Here is a 27,461-nt window from a genome sequence, read left to right on the forward strand (position 1 = left end):
AAATGTGTACTGTCTTGCCTGTCTCTTGCCTTTACTGGTTTTAGGTGTCCTATATTTAATTTTATGTCACACAGAAGAGCAAGTTATTAGCTAATAGGCAATAAAGAGTCCAGTTTTTCTGAAGAGTTCTTGTTCTCCTGGTTACAAATAATCCTATCCAGTATTAATTGCGAGGGGTTTTTTACAAAAGAAAAGGAGGGGGGGGGGGGCAGGATGTCAAACCGGCTGATTGGGAGCAGGAGAGGCACTGCAGGACATTTTAATTTCCACTGTCCTGAAATAGTTTGATGGCATCCATTATAAAATATACAGCGAAATACAGTAACGGGCGGTATAACAATGTTGTTTGAAGATGCGTGGCACCTCACTGCAAACTTAAGACAAAATAATGTGTCTTACATTTCCTCGAAGATATAACTTTTATGTAACAGACTCTTCAGAAAGATGTGCGCTACAAATGGAACTTATTTTTGACGTTCTGATGTGCAGAGTAGTCTGAGTTATAGGTGTGTGTGTGGGGGGGGGGGGGGGGGGGTTGTCTCCACGTGACCTGTTTTTACGTTTAGTGATTTTGCTGTTTCCTCTTTGTTTACTGCTCTCACGTCAAATGAAAGCAAGATGGATTTCTGTGGCTGGGAGCTATCAACATAATTAAAATACATCCACATAATTACGGAAGGGTAAACTATGTTACTAGTTTCAGATTTTATTTTATTTCCAACTTTCTGACAGTCAAGCATTAATCGGCTTGCAGAGCAAAGAAGTTATTTTTGTCGGTTTGATAAACAAATTTGGCTTTTATTAAACTTTCTTGCCGAGGCAGTCAATTTATTCCACACTATTGGCTAGTTTCAACTGTTCGCTGCATTTCAGGTGCACATTTTCATCTTCTACCACATGTGGCATTATGCCATAATAAAGAACCAAACACGAGATAATACAGTATTGGTACTCCAAGAAAATTTACGTCCCGAAAACCACACTGAAAAACTGGTCAAGGCCTACGTCATTGAGAATCTGGACATACGAATGTGCACTGTAAGGTGAACTAAGCATTTTAGTATGTTTCACGAAATTCTGACGCTCGTGGAATGTCCTCTGATATCTTGTTTCTTTTATGACATAATGTAAGATCTTTTAATGTTTTACACGTACGATCATACGGGCTTCCTACATCACCGTAGCTGCACAAGCGTGGTGACGCCTCTTATCTGGCGCTCTCTGACAACTGCTGAAATGAATCTATTTGTAACAGGTCACGGGAAAATGTTGCGAATTGTTGTTCGGAAAGTGTAATTTTCAAAGTAAATTTCCTTTTATGCAAGATGAACTATGTGCGAGAATGTACTATGGATTTCTTAAATCACAGAGTGTTTGGTCTCTTTTTAAAAATCAACTCTTTGATGACGAGCCATTTAAAAGAATTTCGAGCCCAGAAGATCAGAGATTTATGTCTGTATTAAAAATTTTGCTGGCGTATTTGTGTGATGTATCTTAAACTGTAACATGCGCTAAACAGATCAAAATTATAAGCGACAGCTTTGCTTTTCTTGTAGCAACACTATGTATATTGATTTAAACCATTAACTTTTCCTGTTGGTGGAATTCGAATTTATACTTTCATGATACGAAAATATGCAGCCCACATGTTGCTGCACATCAAAGATCTGTCCAAAACGTGATTTTTCCGCCTGAGTATAATTTTCTAAAGTGCCGGGAAATTCTACGCTGCTGTATAAAACCATATCCTATCAAAGGATAAGTTTTACAGTTCTGAGGGAAAGTATACTGTCACTTAACATGGCAAAAGCGTATTTTCACCCGGGAGAAAATGTATTTTTAACCTGGAGATGCGGGAAAAATCCGGGAACTTTTTCTCCTTGTCCACGTATACACCCTGTTGGTGAACAATATTCAATAATTGGTCAGGCAAGCGTCTTGCAAGCCACTTCTTTAGTGGATGAACTACATTTCCGTAAGATTTTTCTTATGACTCTGTCTGGCATCAGCTTTTCCTACCATTTATTTTATGTGGTTATTTCATGTAAGGTCATTCTGGTTAGGTACAGTAATGGATTTCTTTTCCTGTTTATGCACAATGTGTTACATTTATATATGTTCAGGGACAACTGCCAGAGACTGCATCATTCAGCAGTCTTTTGTAGGTCATTTTGCAAATTGATATTGTCTTCTGGCATTCATCTGCATCTCCATCTACATGATTACTCAACAATTCGCAAGGAAGTGTCTGGCAGAGGGTTCATTGAACCACGTTCAGACTATTTTTCTCAAACATTGCACCGGAAAAATGAACACGTAAATATTTCTATGCAAATTCTGATTTCTCTTATTTTATTACAATGCTCATTCCTTCCTATGTAGGTGGGCAACGGCAAAAAAATTTCACACACTGAGGACAAAGCTGGTGATTGAAATTTCATGAGAAGATCCTGCTGCATTGAAAAGCACCTTTGTTTTGGACTTAATGATTGTCATCTCAATTCATGTACCATATTCATGGTGCTCTCTCCCCTATTTCATGTTAGTACTAAACAAGCTGCCCTTCTTTGAACTTTTTCAGTGTCCTCTGTCGATCCTATCTGATGTGGATCCCACACCTCACAGCAGTACTCCAGAAGAGGATGTACAAGTGTAGTGTATGCAGTCTCTTTAGTAGACATGTTGCATTTTATCAGTGTTCTGCAATAAATCGTAGTCTTTGGTTTGCTTGCCCCACAAGATTATCTGTGTGGCTATTCCAACTTATTCGTAACTGTGATCCCTAAGTATTTAATTGAATTTACAGTCTGTAGATTTGTGTGGTTTTTTGTGTAACCAAAATTTCGTTGATTCCTTTAGGTACTCAAGTGGATGAATTCATGCTTTTCGTTATTTGGAGTCAGTTACCACTCTTTGCACAACACAGATATCTTGTCCAAGTCGTTTTGCAATTTTTTTTGATCGTATGATTACTTTACGAGGTGGTAAATGATGACTGCCTCATCTGCTAACAATCTAAGAATGCTACTCGGATAGTCTCCCAAATCGCTTATGTAGATCAGGAACAGCAGATGGCCTATGACACTTCCTTGGGGAATGCCAGATATTACTTCTGTTTTACTGGATGACTTTCCGGCAGTTACTACGATCTGCGACTTTCTGACAGGAAATCATAAATCCAGCCACACAATCGAAGTGATAGTCCATAGTCACATAATTTGATTAGAATTTGCTTGTGAAGTATGGTGTAAAAAGCCTTCTGTAAATCTAAAAATATGGAATCAGTTCGATATCCCCTGTCACTAACACTCATTACTTTGTAGGAATAAAGGGGAACCACATCATATGCAAACAGTCTTAAATTACCTTCATCTGTTCCATTAAAAGTGACGTGTTGAGTTTCATCTGCAGGGAAGTCCTGAATCCAGTTACAGATCTGACCTGCTCATATTTTTTTCACTAGATGGCATTGCATGACGGTGTCAAATGCCTTGCTGAAGTCGAGCAACATGGCATCAACCTGGTTGCTGATGCATACAGCTCTTTGGATCTCTCAGAACAACAGAGCAAGCTGAGTTTTGCAAGATCTCTGTTTGCAGAATCCTGGTTGATTTTTACAGGGGGGATTTTTATTCTCCAGAAACTTCACAATTCTTGATTATAAAACATATTCCATAATTCTGCATCAGACTGACTTCAGTGTACCGACCTATAATTAATGCTTTTGTCCTACAACCCTTCTTCAAAATTGGAATGATGTGCCCTTTTTTTCAATGTCTAGGTACCCTTCATTGCTCCAGTGACCTGCGATAAACTCCTACTAGAAGGGAAGCAAGCTCTTGCACATAATCTCTGTAGAGTCTTACAGGTATCTCATCTGATCTTGATGCCTTTCCACTACAAAGTGATTGTAGCTTTTTTCTATGCTGCTATCAGTTATCACAATATTTGCCATTTAGAAGTTCGTACAATGATTGACAGGAGGAGCTGTATTACGATACTCTGCGGTGAAAAAATTTTATGAGACCGATTCAGTATTTCAGCTCTCGCTTTATCATCTTCGATTTTGTTGCCCTTGTGATCACTGAGTGAGTAAATAGATGATGATTTCGAACCACTTACTGATTTTACAGGAGACAGAAACCTCCTAGCATGTGTAGTCAGATCAGTTGAAAGAATTTTTCTTTCCAAGTAATTGAATGCTCCTCCCATTGCTGTCTTCGTGCTTATTTTTGCTTTGTCCAGCTTTCGTTTGTTAATTTAGATTTTTACTTCTTTCGAATCTGTGATAAAGCCCTCATTGTTTAATTTGCAGTTTTCTAACATAGCTATTAACCCTTGCAATATCAAGGGGTAAGGGGTACTTTATGCCAACTTTTCAAAAATATTATAGTTTACTTTGTATTTCAAATTTTGGAAAAATATTTACTGTTTATAATGATTTCTTGTATCAGATTCTGCTATTGTTTTAAATATTTCAGTTTTAGTTTACTTTGTATTTCAAATTTTGGAAAAATATTTACTGTTTATAGTGTTTTCTTGTATCAGATTCTGCTGTTGTTTTAAATATTTCAGTAAAACTTAAGTAAAAAATTCAAGTCATACAATTAGTAGTGAATGTGACTTTTTGCAACGATCATATTCGTATTTTCAGGTTTAGGGTTCTTCTTACACAAATGTATGTCTTTAAAAAGTAGATTGTGAATAAAAGTCAAGTACTATTAATGAAATTGGTATTTCTTAAATTTTTTTGTGTGGTGGTCCTAAAGTACCCCTTCCCTTGTGTACACATACACGGAAAATGTGTTGGTTCTTAACTATCTGCTCAAAGTAATTTAGGACAAGACATTCAGAATAATGGCACATGAATCCTTGTCCCTGGCACCAGTTTTGATAAGATGACTCTGGTCTATAAAAGCATCCGATTATTTTTTTAAAAAATTTTTTTTATCCACTTTTCTTGCTTAAATTCACCCAAATTAAATCCTTAGTAACCTTCCTAGATATTATCGAATTCTTTACTGGAATAAATACGCCGCCACCATTGGTAACTAACCTCTCCTTCCGATTAGTATTCCAATCTGAATTTAGGATTTCATTGCTAGTCACTTCTTGTTTCAACCAACTTTCTGTTCCTAATACTAAGTGGGCAATATAACTTTTAATAAACCATACTAATTCTGGAACCTTACCATTGATGCTCCTGCAGTTTATTAATATTATATTAATGTCTTCCATTTTTGATCTGCTGGGAGGAGCATTCTCTGAGAATAATGTGACTGATGTATCTACCATTTCGACAGGTAGTTCAGCTCTGATCCCAAGGGGAGGGGCGTTCCTTTAACGTAAAAAAGTTCACATGTGTACACCCCACATACCCTGCTACCGTAGTAGTTGCTCCCTGCTTCAAACCAGACAATTGCAATAGACTCTGGGTAGGATGCTGAAAATAGAGAGCTTAGCCTGCACCCCATAGGCTGTGCTAGCTGTCTTCTCCAAATCAGCCTTTTGCCTTCAGGTACTGAAGATGGCCTCTGAAGTCAAGCAGCAGGCATTATTCGTGCTAGCATGAGCCACGATTTACAGATGGTTCACCCATTTTGCCTGATAGCTGCTGTCAGAGCTGTCCACATTTCAGACGAGATCCCCCTGCAGACATACAAAGTGCCCACTGTAATTCTTACGTGGCCTGCACAATCTTTCTTGCCTTAAATGCTATTTCCATTAGGGGCTCCATGATCCACCTAACTTTGGATCTCCCATTGACTAGTGTACTTCTGCACTTGCCCAGACACAAATTGGAAGTAGTAACAACTTGCCCATGCTAACGAACTAGTCTGGTGTTGTCAGACTGCACTGTATGTACCGTATTGTCTGAGTTTAGCATGTATGAAGAAAGACACAATACACGGAATTGACACATGAAGCAGAACTCTGCACAGAGAAGACAATACAGAATGTTGACAGCACTGCTAGTGTGCATTATACTGTAAGCTGAGCAACTGTTGGTAATGATCTGAAAGAAGTGTATGTGGGTCAAAGACATGCACTATAATGTGACTTTTGTTGATCCTGTTACTTCCATCACCCACCATGCTGAGTGACTCCTTGGAGTCCATGAATGGTGTCCTCTTTCATGGTATGATGTTCACAAACATTAATGTGTTTCCTGTATTCCAGTGTCCAATTTTGCTCTGATTTTGAAGGCGGTACATTTTTATTATACTGTTTGTATTTGGTAAAACTCACTCAAAACTTGAGAGGGTGCTTGCTAAATGCTACAAAAATGCACAGACATGCCTTTTGTGGCTGTTGTACACATCCTGTGGATTGTATTAAGAAAATATGCACAGTGAGTCTGCAAGCTCTATTTTTGTCTAAATTGTAAGAACTTGCTAAATAATATGCATGAGTCCTTAAAGTTGTCCATATGTCTTCAGCTTCTAATTGTTTAACGTGATGTCGTAATAATTACAACCAGTGACCTTATGTACAACAGTGTGGTAATTCTGTTGCTCAACTTTAAATCTGGTATAATTTTTAGTTGCAGAAAGATCTTGCTGATAAAGATGACATAATAAAAGACCTTCAGAAGCAAGTAGGGCAGGAAACAGTTTTGCGACAACAATTGGATGAGAGAACTGTTCAAGGAGCCTCAATGGCTGCACAACTTCAGGTGGCTCAGGATGGATTAAAAGTGTTACAGGCAAATACTGCTGGCTACAAAACAAAATTGGTTGAAGTGGAAAAGAAAAGCCGCAATTTTTCTGCTACAATTTCAAAGCAAGAAGGTATCATCCAGCAGTTAAAACATGTGAGTACCTGCTCTCTCTCTCTCTCTCTCTCTCTCTCTCTCTCTCTCTCTGTGTGTGTGTGTGTGTGTGTGTGTGTGTGTGTGTGTGTGTACATTATTTGGGTTGTTTCATACAGTATTGCAATAATAATTCTGTAAATTCCTGATTGGATAAGTGACCTTTCATTACTTGTTTTACATTTCAGTAAATTTTTTTTCATACCTTAACTTCTAATGTTTTAACACTGTTTTGTGATACATACTCTGTATTTTCTTATTAGTAATTTTTTAATTCTTTTTATGAGGCAGAATTTATCTGAATGGAAGAGGAGTTAGAGACTTACACAACATACTGATACCAGTAAACAGAGTAAACTGTCTTTAATTTTTACCTTCGATGCTCTCAACACTGCATGAATACATTAAAGTTGGATTTATGCTTGCCAACGCACGACACAGTATCACACACCCTTTGTGTTGCTATACCTGTCGAAAATTTGAACACAAAACGATTGTATGTGGAAGCAAAATGCCTTGCTCTAGCAAGCACCCACTGCGGAGTAAGGATGAGGTGAAAAAATGCAATAACTGAAGTTCGTCAAATAAATAATAAATAATGAAGCATAGAAGGTATTTCATGCACAGCAGCCCAAAGAGTTTGCTACATTGTTTACCTCTACCCATGAAAAACCATTGCTAATATCACAGTGCTATACAGACAGATGATGATATCAATGTACAGATGCAGAGGTGATGTGATCTGGTTGACAAGGGTTTGTGCATTGGAAAGGCTTTGTAAATGAAAGACTCAATTAAAAAATAATAAAACCGGTATATTCATTATACTCAGTACATATGGGCACACCGAGGTCAGTCAATGAGGCTGTCAGCTAGTCTTGGCAGGCCATGAGGTAAAGTTAATTTTGTGTTAGAAAAAAAGACATAGGAAAGGAGTCACATCTTTGCTAGCTGGAAGCCGGGGCCATAATGTGTCTAGACTATTTCTGAAGCTCCAAGTGGTGATTAACAGACCTCACGCGTTTTCTTTCCCATGTTCCCTATTAACTACCCACATTGGGTTCATAATGGATATGTTGTCGGCAGATAACTTTTTACAGTAACAACCAACCTCTGCTGAAGTGACGACCCTATTTGGCAGGTAGACAACAACGAATTACACTTGAGCATTACAAGAAAATATCAAAATGAAAAATTTGAAATAAAGCTTAGACTGGCTAGGCGACCTGCACACAGCTACATGTGCTACCCGTAACTGTTAATAAAGTGTTTCACAATTCCTATTACAGGCTTCTACAGTTTGTAGAGAGGACTTAGTAGATAAAGTTTCGATAAGGAAATGTACCGTTCGTATTTGCAATAAGTTTGGAGATCAGACCACTTTCAAAGTGCCTGTTTCACAGTAGGCACATGAACTAACAAGAGTTCACTGTCATCAGTCCCTGTTCTACCTGGGACATCACATACCAATTTTGTCGAACTGCCACAGCTACAATAATTTGGCATGTTTGCAACTAGGAGGGTTGACAGTGGTGCTCCAAGGACGTGCTGCACTATCAACTTTCAAAAGGATGTCCTTCATCACAAAAAAGAGAACCCGACAATGAGCAGTTGGCAGATTGCCCTTGCCAAGAGCTCCTGTGCAGCAGCACACAGGTCAGTGCTCATTGTCTCTGTTGTGTGCATACCATGAAGCAGATACAAAAATGGTTATTTTACATCCAAACAGCAAACAGTACTTTCACAGACATGGGTTCCTTATCAATACTTTATCTACGAAGACCCCTCTACAAACCCGAGAAGCCTGTATAGGCATTTTGACTTGTGAACAAAAGGATAAGTAAAAAAAGTAGGTCATTGACTCACCATTCAGCAGTAATGTTTCCTGCCATGTCCCATACCCTCCCCTCAAAGAGAAGAAAGCCTGTAGGTAAAAGAACACATGCTTTGCGGTAACAAAACTAATATATTTATTGTATGGCAAATTTCATATGTTTGATGACACAGATTGTCCTGAAATGAAACTTGACAGACATATCATAAAATGAACAACCTTCTATAAATGTCCTGGTCTCATTACCAAGATGGAAATATAAAGATAAAATTAACCCTAAAATGGTCCCATTATTCAGGAGAATATGGATTGATCGGGAGGGGTGCAGAAGAATTGAAGCTCCTTGCACAGGAAACACCTTAATGTTTTTGTCTCCAAGAGATATATTTTAAAGATATGGATGCACCTGTGTTATGGGGCTACAATGAACTTGTTAGTGACTAATCCAAATGTGGGATGATTCTTTTCACTAATGTTGCGAACTTTTTCTCACCAATCCCACTTTCACTGTCTTTCTAACAATTAAAATCACTGAAAATAAAAAAATGTCACTGTGGTAAAAAACACATAGGACAAACAATATGCTGTGTACAAGAACAGTGTATCAAACACCCACCTTCTATGGCACAGCAAAACTGCAGAGGTGAAACTTTGTATTTCCACTGGCCATTCCATGGATGATAGAGAAGTCAAAATCTGGCCACAGCCTCATCCTACTGCGATTCAGTGATCAAGGAAGCAGTGGAAATACAATTAGCAGGATTGCATCCTGAGAAGCTGCACTTCAGTAGATTATCACTCATTTGGTACACTTCCATGTTGTTGTTGTGGTCTTCAGTCCTGAGAGTGTTTTGACGCGGCTCTCCATGCTACCCTATCCTGTGAAGCTTCTTTATCTCCCAGTACCTACTGCAAGGCACATCCTTCTGAATATGCTTAGTGTATTCATCTCTTGGTCTCCCTCTAAGATTCTTACCCTCCACGCTGCCCTCAGATGCTATATTTGTGATCCCTTGATGCCTCAGAACATGTCCTACCAACCGACCCCTTCTTCTAGTCAAGTTGTGCCACAAACTTCTCTTCTCCCCAATCCTGTTCAGTACCTCCTCATTAGTTATGTTATCTACCCATCTAATCTTCAGCATTCTTCTGTAGCACCACATTTCGAAAGCTTCTATTCTCTTCTTGTCCAAACTATTTATCGTCCATGTTTCACTTCCATACATGGCTACACTCCATACAAATACTTTCAGAAACGACTTCCTGACACTTAAATCTATACTCTATGTTAACAAATTTCTCTTCTTCCAGAAACGCTTTCCTTGCCATTGCCAGTCTACATTTTATATCCTCCCTACTTCGACCATCATCAGTTATTTTGCTCCCCAAATATCAAAACTCCTTTACTACTTTAAGTGTCTCATTTCCTAATCTAATTCCCTCAGCATCACCCGACTTAATTCGATTACATTCCATTATCCTCATTTTGCTTTTGTTGATGTTCATCTTATATCCTCCTTTCAAGACAGTATCCATTCCGTTCAACTGCTCTTCCAAGTCCTGTACTGTCTCTGAGAGAATTACAATGTCATCGGCGAACCTCAAAGTTTTTATTACTTCTCCATGGATTTTAATACCTACTCCGAATTTTTCTTTTGTTTCCTTTACTGCTTGCTTAATATACAGATTGAATAACATCGGGGAGAGGCTACAACCCTGTCTCACTCCCTTCCCAACCACTGCTTCCCTTTCGTGCCCCTCGACTCTTATAACTGCCATCTGGTTTCTGTACAAATTGTAAATAGCCTTTCGCTCCCTGTATTTTACCCCTGCCACCTTAAGAATTAGAAAGAGAGTATTCCAGTCAACATTGTCAAAAGCTTTCTCTAAGTCTACAAATGCTAGAAACATAGGTTTGCCTTTCCTTAATCTAGCTTCTAAGATAAGTCGTAGGGTCAATATTGCCTCACGTGTTCCAAAATTTCTGTGGAATCCAAACTGATCATCCCCGAGGTCGGCTTCTACCAGTTTTTCCATTCGTCTGTAAAGAATTCGTATTAGTATTTTGCAGCAGTGACTTATTAAACAAACGGTAATTTTCACATCTGCCAACACCAGCTTTCCTTGGGATTGGAATTATTATATCCTTCTTGAAGTCTGAGGGTATTTCGCCTGTCTCATACATCTTGCTCACGAGATGGTAGAGTTTTGTCAGGACTGGCTCTCCCAAGGCTGTCAGTAGTTCCAATGGAATGTTGTCTACTCCTGGGGCCTTGTTTCGACTTAGGTCTTTCAGTGCTCTGTCAAACTCTTCATGCAGTATCGTATCTCCCATTTCATCTTCGTCTACATCTTCTTCAATTTCCATAATATTTTCCTCAAGTACATCGCCCTTGTATAGACCCTCTATATACTCCTTCCACCTTTCTGCTTTCCCTTCTTTCCTTAGAACTGGGTTTCCATCTGAGCTCTTGATATTCATACAAGTGGTTCTCTTTTCTCCAAAGGTCTCTTTAATTTTCCTGTAGGCAGTGTCTATCTTACCCCTAGTGAGATAAGCCTCTACATCCTTACATTTGTCCTCTAGCCATCCCTGCTTAGCCATTTTGCACTTCCTGTCAATCTCATTTTTGAGACGTTTGTATTCCTTTTTGCCTGCTTCATTTACTGCATTTTTATATTTTCTCCTTTCATCAATTAAATCCAACATTTCTTCTGTTACCCAAGGATTTCTACTTACCTTCGTCTTTGTACCTACTTGATCCTCTGCTGCCTTCACTACTTCATCCTTCAGAGCTACCCATTCTTCTTCTACTGTATTTCTTTCACCCATTCCTGTCAATTGTTCCTTTATGCTCTGAAACTCTGTACAACCTCTGGTTTAGTCAGTTTATCCAGGTCCCATCTCCTTAAATTCCCACCCTTTTGCAGTTTCTTCAGTTTTAATCTATAGTTCATAACCAATAGATATTGGTCAGAGTCCACATCTGCCCGTGGAAATGTCTTACAATTTAAAACCTGGTTCCTAAATCTCTTACCATTATATAATCTATCTGAAACCTGTCAGTATCTCCAGGCTTCTTCCATGTATACAACCTTCTATTATGATTCTTGAACCAAGTGTTAGCTATGATTAAGTTATGCTCTGTGCAAAATTCTACCAGGCGGCCTCCTCTTTCATTCCTTAATCCCATTCCACATTCACCTACTACATTTCCTTCTCTCCCTTTTCCTACTACCGAATTCCAGTCACCCATGACTATTAAATTTTCGTCTCCCTTCACTGTCTGAATAATTTCTTTTATTTCATCATACTTTTCTTCAATTTCTTCGTCATCTGCAGAGCTAGTTGGCATTTAAACTTGTACTACTGTAGTAGGCGTGGACTTCGTGTCTATCTTGGCCACAATAATGCGTTCACTATGCTTTTTGTAGTAGCTTACCTGCACTCTTATTTTATATTCATTATTAAACCTACTCCTGCATTGACCCTATTTTATTTTATATTTATAACCCTGTATTCACCTGACCAAAAGTCTTGTTCCCGCTGCCTCCGAACTTCACTAATTCCCACTATATCTAACTTTAACCTATCCATTTCCCTTTTTAAATTTTCTAACCTACCTGCCCGATTAAGGGATCTGACATTCCACGCTCCAATCCGTAGAAAGCCAGTTTTCTTTCTCCTTTCTTTCTCCTTTCACTTCCATAGGTTATGATAATATCTGCATCACAACTGGTACAACGTATATCTTGGAAGTCTCCCATTTTGCAGCACCAGTGGCATGTTAAATGCCACTGGAGGCATGTGCTGCGTACATTGTGAAGGAAGCATTGCTTAAAACCAGGCCCTAGCAGTGCCACTGACATGGCACATCTTAACTGGTGAGGTTTTCACAAAATTGTCCAGCTCATAAAGCTGGTAAAGGCCCCACCAGAGGTGGTGTGAGATCCTGTGTGACTGATGTCGGAGAGGTGACTGCTTGGAAGACATCCGCCATAAACAAACTCTGGGCATAGTGGAGAGTTTCATAGTCATTGCTTTCCTCAGAGAGGAATCTGATTCTCACAATATGTTGTTTCTCAATTCAGAGTCAAGGGTGAGACACGCCATAACATTCCTGATTAGTGTGTCTGCCCGTACAAACATTTAAGATTGCAATTCCTTCTTAACTGATAGACTGGCGTACTTTTTCAGCTATCAAAAACCTAGCTGCAATAATATGTTTCTCCATTGGAAAAGTTCTTGATACGCCTTGGACACAGTGCAACCTAACTTAAATCCGTATTCTAAAGCAATGTCTAGCCCACACCATATCAAAGTTCCGCCTATGACAGAAGGAGTCCATGATACTAGCACCTGAACCAAATTGGTTGCACACTAGCTGTGCACTTCACAGATCACATCTCAACTGGCTTGAGCTGGCCCTTGACCAGCTTCAGCTGGCCCTTGACCTGCTTGTATACTGGATTGTGGCATGGTCTTGTCAAAGGGCATGTTTAATACCAAGTGCTCTCTAGGTTGGGGTGCCACAGCAGTCAACAGTAATGTTGTACCAACTACTTAGTTTCTATAGTAGCATTGGGCGGTGCTTATACATTATTTATTGTAAAGGATCTAAGCTGGGCAATATTCTTACTTGCTCCACTGTTTTCCCTGATTGTGGCTTCAAGTTGTGAATACCCGAGCAATTAACAAATTATGACATTAACGTGTGCAATTATTAAACGACTGGGGCTGGTGAGAACTCATTAAAGAAGAATATTTGTTATATTCTCAGACTCGTGTCCACAAGGAGATAGAAAACCAAAGGCAAGAAAGACAGTGTTGTGCTAGTTGCCAGGATGTAGCAGCATAAAGGCAAATAATGCAGCCAACAAAGAAGCCATGATTGTATGCAAAGAAAGGACTGAAATACAGTGGCCCATTCCCACATGCTATCATCTCTCTGTTGAGTAAAAGAATACCGATAATGTGTCAGTGGGACAACTGCCAAATCTGCAACCTCATTCGACACAAAACTATCACTATCCATAGCGATTATATGAAGTGTTGCTTCCTGGGGTAAGAAGGTTCTGTTGCACATATACACTCATCTTCCTTCCCCATCAAGTTGATCAGCTAATTTATAAACATTGTGGAGTATCACTTTCTGTATAACATATTTTAAAAATATGTGCTTTATTTGATGATGAGGTCAGCACTCATTTCATGTAGAGATTTCCCTCTTAATTTAGATGACAAGTGTAACACATCTTTTGCTTCCTTTTTGAAGGATTTCAAAAGTTCCCTTGAATTGACTGCCTTTCGCTCTCCAATGTTTTAAAATTATCATCAGTGATCACACCTGTACACCCATGCACACTGAGTAGTATTGTTTGTTTAACGTCAGACGTACATCTTAAGCATTGTTGTATGATTCATTTGTCATTTATAGGTGACCCCTATTAAATTATGATGATTAAAGTGCCATCTATTGCTACATGTTGTAACTACTTATTTTTCTTCTGCCATACATTTCCCCCCCTTCTCTGATAATATTGCACTACAAATTGATGTCATTCTGACCAGTGGTGTTATTTCTACAGGTTTTTGAAAGCTTAACTTTAATTATAGCCACCCTGTATATATTCCTCACTGTCATTTCTTGTTAAGAATATCAGCTTATTCCCAAGAATAAGCATCTTTCATTCAGTTAATACTTGGCAGAAATCAAACATCCATTTGGATCGGTCTTCCCTAACTCTTGTGCAGAAAGGTGTGCAGTATGCTGCTGCATCCATTTTCAATAAGCTACCACAAAGATTCAAAAATCTTAGCAGTAATCCACATGCTTTCAAATCAAAACTGAAGAGCTTCCTCATGGGTCACTCCTTCTGTTCTTCAAGGAGTTCCTTGAAAAATGAAGCTGATTATTGGTGTATTGTTGATTCCGTTTACTTAAACTTATGGCTTGACTTTTTTCCGGTTCATAAACATTTTACTTTTATCTGTTATTACTTTTATATTGTTATTTTATGTACTGACACGTTACATGACTTTGGAGATTTGCTCCTCATTTTGGTCCTGCGAAACTTGACATGTAAATAAAGAAATAAATAAATAATACAATGTCATTGAGAAAGGTCAATGTTCTTTATTTTTTATTTGTAAACTTTTCCTTCTCGAAATTTTTCTTTTACATTCTGTACTACTTGTTCAATGTACAGAATGAATAACATTGTGGATAGGCAAAAACCCTGCCTCTCCCCTTCTCAACCATTGCTTTCCTTTCTTGTCCTTTGACTCTTTATAAAACTGCTGTCTGGGTTTTTTTTACATGTTGTGAAAATATTTTACTCCCTCTATTTTACCCCTGCCACCTTCAGAATTTCAAAGAATGTGTTCCAGCCAACATTGATGACTGGCTCTCCAAAGGATCTCAGAGGATTTCTGGGGGAATTCCGTGTACTCCAGGAGGCTTGTTTTGGCTTAGGTTTTTCAGTGCTCTGTCAAATACTTATCACACTATCGTATTTCCCATGTCATCTTTATCTACTTCCACGTCTTTTCTTTCTTCCACGTCTTTGTCTTGAAGTTCATTTCCTTTGTTTAGCCCCTCCATATAGTCCTTCTTTGCTTAGCACTGAGTTTTCCATCGGAGCTCTTGATAGTCATACTGCTGCTTCTCTTTTCTCCAAAGCCTTCTTTGATTTTTCTGGAGGTGGTACCTATCTACCCCTAGATATACGAGGGGCGTGCAGAGTCCGAGAGATGGCACCACTGGTGCGTATCGAGGTTGTGTTCAGTTAGTAGCATCTTTGGAAAGAACGCACACCAAGTTTCAGCCATTTTGGTATATTTCATTGTGTTTGGCATTCGTGTGAATCAAGGAAGTCGAGTGATTGTCAAAAAATGGATGAAAAGAATTTTGTGTGGTGATTAAACATTACTTTATGAAAGGCAAAATGCTTCAGGAGATTAAAGAGAAGCTTGATAAACATCACAGTGACTCTGCACCTTCAATTAGAACAGTTTATAAGTGGTTTCAAAATTTTCAGAGTTACCATATGGGCACAAGTGATACTGAACGTTCTGGATGCCCTGTGGAGGTTAAGACTCCAGAAATCATAGATAAAATCCACGATATGGTGATGGATGAAGAAGAGTTAAGGCGTAAGATTGCTAGTGCTTTGGGCATATCGAATGAACGGGTACGTAATATTTTGCATAAACATTTGGACATGAGAAAGCTATCTGCAAGATGGTTTCTGTGATCGTTCACACTTGACCAAAAACGGAATCTTGTGAAATGTTGCAAGGATGGTTTGCAGCTGTTCAGGAAGAATCCATGGGACTTCAAGCATTGTTTTGTTACTGTGGATGAAACGTGGATACATTGCTATACTCCTGAGACCAAAGGACAATCTAAACAATGCGTTACCAAGGGAGAATCTGCACAAAAAAAGGCGAAGACCATTCCTTCAGCCGGAAAGGTCATGGCGACTGTCCTTTTGGATTCACAAGGGACAATCTTCATTGACTATATGGAAAAGGATAAGACTATTACAGGTGCATATTATTCATCGTTATTGGACCATTTGAAAACAGAGCTGCAAGAAAAACGCCGGCAATCGGACCACAAAAAAGTCCTTTTCCATCACGACAATGCACCAGCACACACCTCAACTGTTGTGGTCGCAAAATTAATGGAAATAGGATTCCAAATCATTTCACATACCCCTTATTCTACAGACTTTGTACCCTGTGACTACTACTTGTTACCCAATTTGAAGAAATAGCTGGTGGGACAAAGATTTTATTCAAATGAGGAGGTGATTGCAGCAACTAATATCTATTTTGCAGACTTGGACAATTCCTGTTATCCGGAAGGGATCAACAAATTAGAACAGCATTGGACGAAGTGCATAAGTCTAAAAGGAGACTATGCCGATAAATAAAAAAGGTTTACCCCAAACACATAAGAAGTTTTTATCTTTGCATGGACTTTTCAAACGCCCCTTGTACATGCTTCTAAAGATTAACATTTGTCCTCTAACTAGTCCTGCTTAGTCGTTTTGCACTTCCTATCAAGTTCTCTCTCTCTCTCTCTCTCTCTCTCTCTCTCTCTCTCTCTTTCTCTACCTGCACCATTTGCTGACTTCTTTTAATTTTCTACTTTTGTCAGTTAAATTCAGTATCCCCTATGTTATCCAAAGATTTCTCCAAGGCCTTGTCTTTTAACACTTTTGATTCTCGGCTGCCTTCACTATTTCACCTCTCACAGCTACCCATTTTACTTTTACTGCATTCCTTTCCCTGTTCTAGTCAGCTGCTGCCTAATGCCCCTTTTGAAACTCTTAGCAACCTTTGGTTCTTTCAACTTATTCAGATCCTGTCTCCTTAATTTTCTAACTTTTTGCAAAATTCTTTGGTTTTAATCTACAGTTCTAACCAATAAATTACAGCCAGAGCCAACATCTGCCCATCGAAATGTGTTACAGTCTAAAATATGGTTCCAAAATTTCTGTCTTACTGTTGTGTAATCAATCTGAAACAATAGTCCAATGTGTCCAGGTCTCTGTCACATAAACCACCGTCTTTTGTGATTCTTAAACAAGTTAGTGGTGATTAAATTATGCTTTGTGTAAAATTCTACCAGGTGGCTTTCTCTTTCACTCCTTTTTTCCAATCCATATCCTCCTACCATGTTTCCTTCTCTTCCTACAATTGAATTCTGGTCGCCCGTCAAAGTTAAATTTTCCTCTCCCTTAACTAATTTGAGTAATTTATTTTATCTCATCATACATTCTTTCACTCTCTTCTTCAAGTGCAGAGATATTTGGCATACAAATTTGTATTACTGTGGTGATTGTTGGCATTTTGCCTCTCTTGGCTATGACAGTGCACTATTCTGCTCATAGCAGCTTACTTTCATACTTATTTTCTTAATCATTACTAGACTTACTCCTGCACTATTTCTTTATCCCTCCACTGAGCTCCATTGATCCCCACTGTATCTAACTTCAACCTATCCAGTTCACTTTTTAGATTTTCTAACCTCTACTCAATTCCCCTTTCTTCTACCACCCATGTTAAAAATTAATTTACAGAATAAGTGTTCACTTGCAGAAATATATACTCTATGTAAATTTAATGTTTGCCATGATCTAAATTCACTGGCTTAAAGCTTCATAATACTCTTTGAACAACTTCTGTGAAGTTAAAATACCCTTTTTCACGTTCAAAGTTTGGAAATTGACTACTTTCTTATTTTTATTTGAATTACTATAGATGCTGGATGACATGCAACGTCGTCTTGAGCATGCTGACCTACAAATAAGGAATCTGCAGCGCGATAATGAAATACTGCGGAACGTGCAGATTCGCTCTGCAGCCCAACAGGAATTGCTAACTGTTGAACGACAAAGATCTGACTTGTTATTCAGCCATCTAGAAAAATTACAAAGTAGTATTAACCAGTCTGAAGGGGAGGGTCGTTTACGTCTGCAATCCTCACTTGAGAAATATGTAGCTGAGTGTGCGGAATTGAAGCTGAAGTTGCAGGTAAGATTTCTCAAAAATATCTGATTTTGCTATTGAGTTCTTTTCTTTAATATATTTTCATTTGTCTGTTGCTGCAATTTCGGGTAAAATTGACATCCTGCTCCACCTTTATTCTTTTGTATATTTTCCAGGATTCCTCCTTTCCATATTATGATAATTTCAACATAAAAAAATTTAACAGTTTACCTCATACAGGAGATGCCATGAATATCAGTGACTGACATAGGAAACAATTAGCGACACTAATAGGAACACACAACAACAAAAAACATATCTTTAGTATCCACAAACTGCAGATTTGTGATTGAAATAAAGGCATGGTGTAGAAAGAAGGATAAGTGGAGAAACTAAAGTACAAATTATGAGGGAAAGAAGTTGTTAATAATTTTTGTACTTTTGGCAGGTGGGGTATTGGTGTGATGTCTGTCTTTTTGTCTCGAGTGTGTTACAATAACCACGTTTCACCTCCAGTCACAGTAGAGCTCAGAAAACCTTCAAATTCAAGCTGCTTAAAAAACTTGTGAACACTATTGGCCTGATTTTTCTTGTGCTCCTGTGTCAGCTATATTGGGGTCCATCATGTGCACAGTTTCTGGTATCCCAGTGTTTTTGTGAGTGCCTTGTATAAGAGAGATATGGAAAGTTGTGAGAACATCACAGAAATTTCATCCGATATCAGTCGGTGGTCTTCACAAACGGTTTCCTCAATTTCTTTCTTTCTTCTCTCTCTCTCTCTCTCTCTCTCTCTCTCTCTCTCTCTCTCTCTTTTTTACACAAGCTTTCCACTAAACTCACTACACTGCTTGAACACACTTATTCTGTTCATAGCCCGTTTGCCGTAAACTGTTCTGATACCTGAAAAAAATTTGGTAGGTGTCATTCAAAATAAGAAGCGGATCACAGCATGTGGCTTGCACATGGTGGGATTTCTTACCAACATTTTTCCTGCAACTGGACAGTGCAACATTAGTTACATTCTGCCTTGCTCATGTGATGCTCATTCTGATCAGGGGCGCCACCTCTACCACTAACAAGGGAGTGGTCCAATAATAAGACACGTCGAAATGTACCCTGAAATATTTTACACAGGAAGGAGACAGCGAAAAAATGCATGGGCAAAATTTTAGGTGCTAAGAGGCACTGTGAGCATTTAAAGAAGAAGAAGAAGAAGAAGCTGAAAATTGCCAAATTTGTAGTGCACCAGGCAGCGGTAGAAATGTACACCACTGCTGGTGCTGCAGCAACTGACATGCGCAACTAGGCTCACACACAGCCGAGGTCGGTGGTACCTTTGTAAACAGGAAACACTATACAACCTGATTGTAACTTGTAAAGGATGTTTCAGGTTACCATTCATTGATACTCGTAGTTTCTCTGACACTACAGTACACAGTTACTATTCTCTTGAATTAACCACTCAGGTAACATCTAATACAAATTATCAGTTGCTTTTTGCATTATTGGGAAGTAAGCTGAATTAATATTTACTGTGCTTTTGTAAGATATGCCTGCCAGTTGTGCTTTTCTTTTCTTCCAATTTCATGGTAATGTGGAATTGAATTAATGTTCTCAATTTAGTAACGATGAAATATGAAGAATGTGGTTTCCAGCCAAAATCACGTACTTCTCTTGAGGACGTACATATGTGTCATTCGTTAGTTGAGTTCCTTGACATTCATTCGAATGTTATTGACATCTGGTTTGAAATTGTGGATACATTAGAAGAAATACGAAATAACTGTGATGATTCCATGAATAGTTGTTCTGAAGAAGAACACCTTCAAAGTCTAAAAAAGGATATGTACTGCAATAGCTTTCAGCGGCAAAGAAAAGGCAGTGAAATGTTTGTTAAACAAAGGAGGGAAAGAATGCTTGAAGTTACGCAGTATGCAAAGGCATTTTCGTTTCGTAAAATCAGAGCATGAACTGTACAAATAGCAGAATGAATTTTATGAAGTGAAAAATATGCTCCAAATGGAAACCAGAACCATCTGGATGAAAAACTGTTCGAAAGATTTAGAACTGCTCGTGAGAGGCTACGCACCATTGCCGATGGAGATCTATGAGGCTGGACCCTTTGAATTGCATCTGACATGAATGTTGATAATTTCCAGGCTTTGGTGACCTGGTTATGCAGGTTCAAGAAATTGTACAGAATGTGAAGTCGCAAAATTACCAATTTTACGTGACGTAAACGTGTAGAGCAGCTGACAGTGATAGTGCTATAGAGAAATTCATAGCTGATGTAAATAAGACTAAACTTGCTGTTATCCCCGCAGCTGCTGTTCATAATGCTGATCAGTCAGGTTTCTTGAAAGGACTGTGTGCACACTACAGTGATAAGTATGAGTGCTTTACTGTTTTCACAGCTTTATATCTGCCGTCAAGAATCACAAGGCAAATTAGGACCAAAAATTAAAAAAAATGGATTGTTTAGTTGGAAAAATGTTGTAATTGATGTACCAAAATCTGGAAAAATGGGAAAGAATAATTTTCAACATTTCGTTTGAAATGTATTCCTACCAGCTGCAGAAACTAATTCATTGCTTTTGTTAGATTCATGGTCTGGCTGTAATGATGCCTCTGTTTTTGTGGAGGATGACGAAAAATCTACAGATTAATGTGGATTCCCCCTGGAACTACTAGAATTTTTTCAATAGTGTAAAGCATTTTTCAGGAAATAATCAGACAACATAATTTCCGACACCTCTCTCTCATTTCAGGTTTATCAGTGGAACAGTATTCTTAAGCTCCAGTCATTTGTGTATGACCAGTATCTTTTGCCACGTTGTACGAATTTGAAGTATGCCTGGTATACAGTTCAGTAAGCAGAACAATGGCTGGGACCATTTTTGACTCCATCCCATGTCTGTCTAAATAAAAATGGTGGTTACTGCAAAGTGCCTGACTGCAATTTTTCCTTTGTTCTGTGTGCCTGGTGCAAGAAAATGTTTGTTTTTGTCTTTCAGTAGACACTTCACATTTTTGTGGCAACTACAGGGAATAAACAAAGGACTGTTTCACTGATAGTCAGATTTACAGCACTCAAGCATTATTATAAGGAATGGCCTACAAGAATTGTTGTAAAATGTAGTACTGCAAGAGACATTTCATTTCAATAAATTACTAGTCCTTGTTGATGGAAGACGTATGTGACATCAAACACTGCCATGATTTTATTTTCTCTGCTCGCCACTTTTATCAGAATTAAATGTGCAAGAATTGAACTGTTGATTTGAAGTTATTCAAAGAAAACGTTTGTATAGTTTAATCCAGGATTTCTCCGGAGAAAACAACCTAACAAGCATGAGCGAAAGAGAATTCTATCTGGTGTACCCAGTAGCCTCTTGCAGGTCTTTCAACTGGACGCCACTGCAGCTGCTTACGTGTCCCTAACATTCCCCAGTCACTTAATAGAAAAATGGAGACCTGCAGTTTAATGTGGAATCCGAATCACATGTTTTTCATGGCCACTCCAAAATCTGTGAGAAGTGAATACTCGGTTAAAAATCATGTTGTTGTTGTTGTCGTCGTCGTCTTGAGTCCTGAGACTGGTTTGATGCAGCTCTCCATGCTACTCTATACTGTGCAAGCTTCTTCATCTTCCAGTACTTACTGCAACCTACATCCTTCTGGATCTGCTTAGTGTATTCATCTCTTGGTCTTCCTCTATGATTTTTACCCTCCACGCTGCCCTCCAATGCTACATTTGTGATCCCTTGATGCCTCAGAACATGTCCTACCAACCGATCCCTTCTACTAGTCAAGTTGTGCCACAAATTTCACTTCTCCCCAATTCTATTCAATACCTCCTCATTAGTTATGTGATCTAACCATCTAATCTTCATCATTCTTCTGTAGCACCACATTTCGAAAGCTTCTATTCTCTTCTTGTCCAAACTATTTATCGTCCATGTTTCACTTCCATACATGGCTACACTCCATACAAATACTTTCAGAAACGACTTCCTGACACTTAAATCTATACTCTACGTTAACAAATTTCTCTTCTTCAGAAACGCTTTCCTTGCTATTGCCAGTCTACATTTTATATCTTGTCTACTTCGACCATCATCAGTTATTTTGCTCCCCAAATAGCAAAACCCCTTTACTTCTTTAAGTGTCTCATTTCCTAATCTAATTCCCTCAGCATCACCCGAATTAATTCGACTACATTCCATAATCCTCGTTTTGCTTCTGTTGATGTTCATCTTATATCCTCCTTTCAAGACATTATCCATTCCGTTCAACTGCTCTTCCAAGTCCTGTACTGTCTCTGACAGAATTACAATGTCATCGGCGAACCTCAAAGTTTTTATTTCTTCTCCATGGATTTTAATACCTACTCCGAATTTTTCTTTTGTTTCCTTTACTGCTTGCTTAATATACAGATTGAATAACATCGGGGAGAGGCTACAACCCTGTCTCACTCCCTTCCCAACCACTGCTTCCCTTTCGTGCCCCTCGACTCTTGTAACTGCCATCTGGTTTCTGTACAAATTGTAAATAGCCTTTCGCTCCCTGTATTTTACCCCTGCCACCTTCAGAATTAGAAAGAGAGTATTCCAGTCAACATTGTCAAAAGCTTTCTCTAAGTCTACAAATGCTAGAAACATAGGTTTGCCTTTCCTTAATCTAGCTTCTAAGATAAGTCGTAGGGTCAATATTGCCTCACGTGTTCCAAAATTTCTGTGGAATCCAAACTGATCATCCCCGAGGTCGGCTTCTACCAGTATTTCCATTCGTCTGTAAAGAATTCGCATTAGTATTTTGCAGTAATGACTTATTAAACGAACGGTAATTTTCACATCTGCCAACACCAGCTTTCCTTGGGATTGGAATTATTATATCCTTCTTGAAGTCTGAGGGTATTTCGCCTGTCTCATACATCTTGCTCACGAGATGGTAGAGTTTTGTCAGGACTGGCTCTCCCAAGGCTGTCAGTAGTTCCAATGGAATGTTGTCTACTCCTGGGGCCTTGTTTCGACTTAGGTCTTTCAGTGCTCTGTCAAACTCTTCATGCAGTTATCGTATCTCCCATTTCATCTTCGTCTACATCTTCTTCAATTTCCATAATATTTTCCTCAAGTACATCGCCCTTGTATAGACCCTCTATATACTCCTTCCACCTTTCTGCTTTCCCTTCTTTCCTTAGAACTGGGTTTCCATCTGAGCTCTTGATATTCATACAAGTGGTTCTCTTTTCTCCAAAGGTCTCTTTAATTTTCCTGTAGGCAGTGTCTATCTTACCCCTAGTGAGATAAGCCTCTACATCCTTACATTTGTCCTCTAGCCATCCCTGCTTAGCCATTTTGCACTTCCTGTCAATCTCATTTTTGAGACGTTTGTATTCCTTTTTGCCTGCTTCATTTACTGCATTTTTATATTTTCTCCTTTCATCAATTAAATTCAATATTCCTTCTATTACCCAAGGATTTCTACTAGCCCTTGTCTTTTTACCTACTTGATCATCTGCTGCCTTCACTACTTCATCCCTCAGAGCCACCCATTCTTCCTCTACTGTATTTCTTTCCCACATTCCTGTCAGTTGTTCCCTTATGCCCTCCCATCTCCTTAAATTCCCACCTTTTTGCAGTTTCTTCAGTTTTAATCTACAGTTCATAACCAATAGATTGTGGTCAGAGTCCACATCTGCCCCTGGAAATGTCTTTCAATTTAAAACCTGGTTCCTAAATCTCTGTCTTACCATTATGTAATCTATCTGAAACCTGTCAGTATCTCCAGGATTCTTCCTTGTATACAACCTTCTTTTATGATTCTTGAACCAAGTGTTAGCTGTGATTAAGTTATGCTCTGTGCAAAATTCTACCAGACGGCTTCCTCTTTCATTTCTCTCCCCCAATCCATATTCACCCACTATGTTTCCTTCTCTCCCTTTTCCTACTCTCGAATTCCAGTCACCCATGACTATTAAATTTTTGTCTCCCTTCACTACCTGAATAATTTCTTTTATCTCTTCATACATTTCATCAATTTCTTCATCATCTGCTGAGCCAGTTGGCATATAAACGTGTACTGCTGTAGTAGGCATGGGCTTCGTGTCTATCTTGGCCACAATAATGCATTCACTATGCTGTTTATAGTAGCTTACCTGCACTCCTATTTTTTATTCATTATTAAACCCACTCCTGCATTGCCCCTATTTGATTTTGTATTTATAACCCTGTATTCACCTGACCAAAAGTCTTGCTCCTGCTGCCACTGAACTTCAGTAATTCCCACTATATCTAACTTTAACCTATCCATTTCCATTTTTAAATTTTCTAACCTACCCGATTAAGGGATCTGACATTCCATGCTCCGATCCGTAGAACGCCAGTTTTGTTTCTCCTGATAATGATGTCCTCCTGAGTAGTCCCCACCCGGAGATCCGAATGGGGGACTATTTTACCTCCAGATTATTTTACCCAAGAGGACGTCATCATCATTTAACCATACAGTAAAGCTGCATGCCCTTGGGAAAAATTACGGCTGTAGTTTTCCCTTGCTTTCAGCCGTTCGCAGTACCAGCACAGCAAGATGGTTTTGGTTAGTGTTACAAGGCCAGATCAGTCAATCATCCAGACTGTTGCCCCTGCAACTACTGAAAAGGCTGCTGCCGCTCTTCAGGAACCACACGTTTGTCTGGCCTCTCAACAGGTACCTCTCCGTTGTGGTTGCACCTACGGTACGGCCATCTGAATCGCTGAGGCACGCAAGCCTCCCCACCAACAGCAAGGTCCATGGTTCATGGGGGTAGGTTAAAAATCGTAGTGAAATAGTTATGGTCTGAACGGGATTTGATCCAATTTGATCTCTCAATCACGAAGCATGTGCTTTGCCACTAGACCATTTTTTTATTTTATTTTTTTTCTTTATTTTACTTTTTTTTGAAGGGGGGGGGGGGAAAATATGACCATTAAACCTTATACACTATGCGCTAGCTGCATACTGTTGAGATGATGCTCAATATCAGTAATTAGTGTTTTGTTTATAAATTTTGCCTAAATGGCAATGAGAAGCCAGGGAAAAATGGCAGCCGACATTCAAGGAACATTTTGGACCAGTGCGAAGGAGAGATGGAGATGCAATTCTGTATAAAGTGCATGATCTCCATGCATGTCATGCTTCCATACAAATTGAGAGACACTTAAATTCTCCTTCCCTGCGTCATTTTGCATACTCTGTCAAGAGCAGTGTGCTCGCCATGCGAAATAATCATCACTGAATAGCAAAGTATCCTGTATGCCTAATATTTAGCTCCAAAAACTAAAAACTAATAACACAGCATTCCTGGGCAATGTTCACTACCTCATGTTCTCTTCTATTCCCTATAGTATAAACGATTCTACTCATATACAAGCGAGTGGTAGTGAATTTTCTGCAAATGCTCATTCGCACGTGTTCGCTTCCATTCACTCAATTGTAAACCAGGCTTTAGGTGGTTAGATGATTGACATGTCTTATTTGGACCACAACCTGTTACGACCACAGCAAACTTACTTTCTCAACATGCTTTGTATTATTGAGTGTTACAAAATGAGAATTCAGAATTCACTTTGGAAGGGGGGGGCGGGGGGGGGGCGGCTGTAGGATCACAACGAGCCAGAATGGTTGGCCAATCCTTACCTTTTAGGAAGTGAAATTCCTGTATGGCCATCAAACATTTAAAACTAAAGTAAACTATTCCTAACTTTTGGAACTGCCAGTTCTTTCCACAGGGAGGAGGTTTGAGAAGAAAAGGCAGTCACTCAGATCACAAATTGAGAAGCGGCCACCCACTGTGAAAAGATAGGGAGACAAAGATGATTGGGAGGCTCTAGAGAGAGTAAGAAGTCAAATATGTTACATTGGCAAGGACTGTGGCAACTTCAGCCCTGAGATAAAAGGGGGAAGCAAGGATGGATTAAGAGGAAGAGAAACTAGAAGTGAAATGAACAGTGCGATTAAAAACTTAGAAGGAAAACAGAAAAGAGAGGAAGGGGTAAAAACCTAAAATGAGGAAAGACGATGATTTGATTCACTAACAATGGCAGTTCATGTAGATCAAGTCATGGACAGGATTTGCAGTGTTGCCGGTTCCAAACAACAGTTGTAGTACATTCCTACATATGCTTTGTGCATGATGAAAGCATGTCTCCTAAAAATTAGCCCACTCGCTTGCATATGTAGAATTTTATCACTTACCATCACCGACAGCGATGATAACCCACAGCAGATGGAATAAAAATTCACTGAATAACTTGCTGTGATCGTATTTAATGCTTCATTGGCTACAACATTCATAGCAGAGTGTTCAGAACACTACTGAACGCTCATTGGCTGTCGGAGATTGGATGACATAGGTCTGCAGAAAAAAAAAACCTGAGCTTAGCCGCCATTGTCCGTGACTCCGAGTGGTTGGTGAACAACATATGTGGTTTCACATTTTGCTCTACCTTCGATATTTTCTCCGACCCTAACACGAAAGATGACGGTGACAACGGTCAATCAAAGAAAGGCGACTTTACTTCCAAAGAGCTGAAATTTATTATCTTGTCCTTATTGTCTTCATAAGTGTTGCTCCTGTTGTAGATTTTGTGACACTGCATGAGTTCAGTAATGAAGCTATATTTTTAAACTCTAAAATGTGTGTGTGAGAGAGAGAGAGAGAGAGAGAGAGAGAGAGAGAGAGAGAGAGAGAGAGAGAAAGCCAGAAAATATGCTAATAGTCAGAGCTGCAGTCGTTATATATTTAGGTGAGCAACCTGACACTAAAAATAACATTCATATTCTAATTTTCAAAAATGTCGTCTACTATACGGTAATGGTTAGCAGCATTTTGTGAATGCAGCTAACCAGAGCAATTTAGAATATTGCTTTTCCTACAGACTATGCTTTGTGTTATGAATGCTGCTAAGAGCATTTACAAACAACTCATATGAGTTGTTTAGCTGAACTCCCTTACCAATAAGAGTTGCTTAATGTATGTTATACAGCCGCTGCTGCAATGCGGCTTACATTCCCCTAAGTCACTGAATTCCTTGATGGTGCTGATTTATGTGATAACAACTGAGAGAAAGGAAAACTGTGAAAGGCTGTAATGTTATCCAAATCAAATACAAGTAATGTGTAATATTATACCATTGAGCATAAAATAAAACCACTGATGATAGCTTTACAATAATGGAAGCCCCATTAAAGTAAAGCAAGCCACAATATACTGAACTGTTGTTATTAGCAGAATAGAATATTTGTCATTTGAAGATCACATGAATACTAGAAACTGG

At 38.9% G+C, this 27,461-nt stretch overlaps 1 protein-coding gene across 1 annotated transcript in view; it reads left to right on the forward strand.

The window, feature by feature from the left end:
• LOC126251790 (nucleoprotein TPR-like) overlaps positions 1-27,461 on the forward strand; it is a 419,454-nt gene that overhangs the window by 134,190 nt on the left and 257,803 nt on the right. Inside the window, exons 11-12 of the mRNA XM_049952417.1 lie at positions 6,545-6,814; positions 17,920-18,192. Coding sequence (XP_049808374.1) covers positions 6,545-6,814; positions 17,920-18,192 — 543 coding nt within the window. The remainder of the gene's footprint in view (positions 1-6,544; positions 6,815-17,919; positions 18,193-27,461) is intronic.

The sequence above is a fragment of the Schistocerca nitens genome, chromosome 4 (assembly GCF_023898315.1).
Source record: "Schistocerca nitens isolate TAMUIC-IGC-003100 chromosome 4, iqSchNite1.1, whole genome shotgun sequence".
Taxonomy (NCBI): domain Eukaryota; kingdom Metazoa; phylum Arthropoda; class Insecta; order Orthoptera; family Acrididae; genus Schistocerca; species Schistocerca nitens.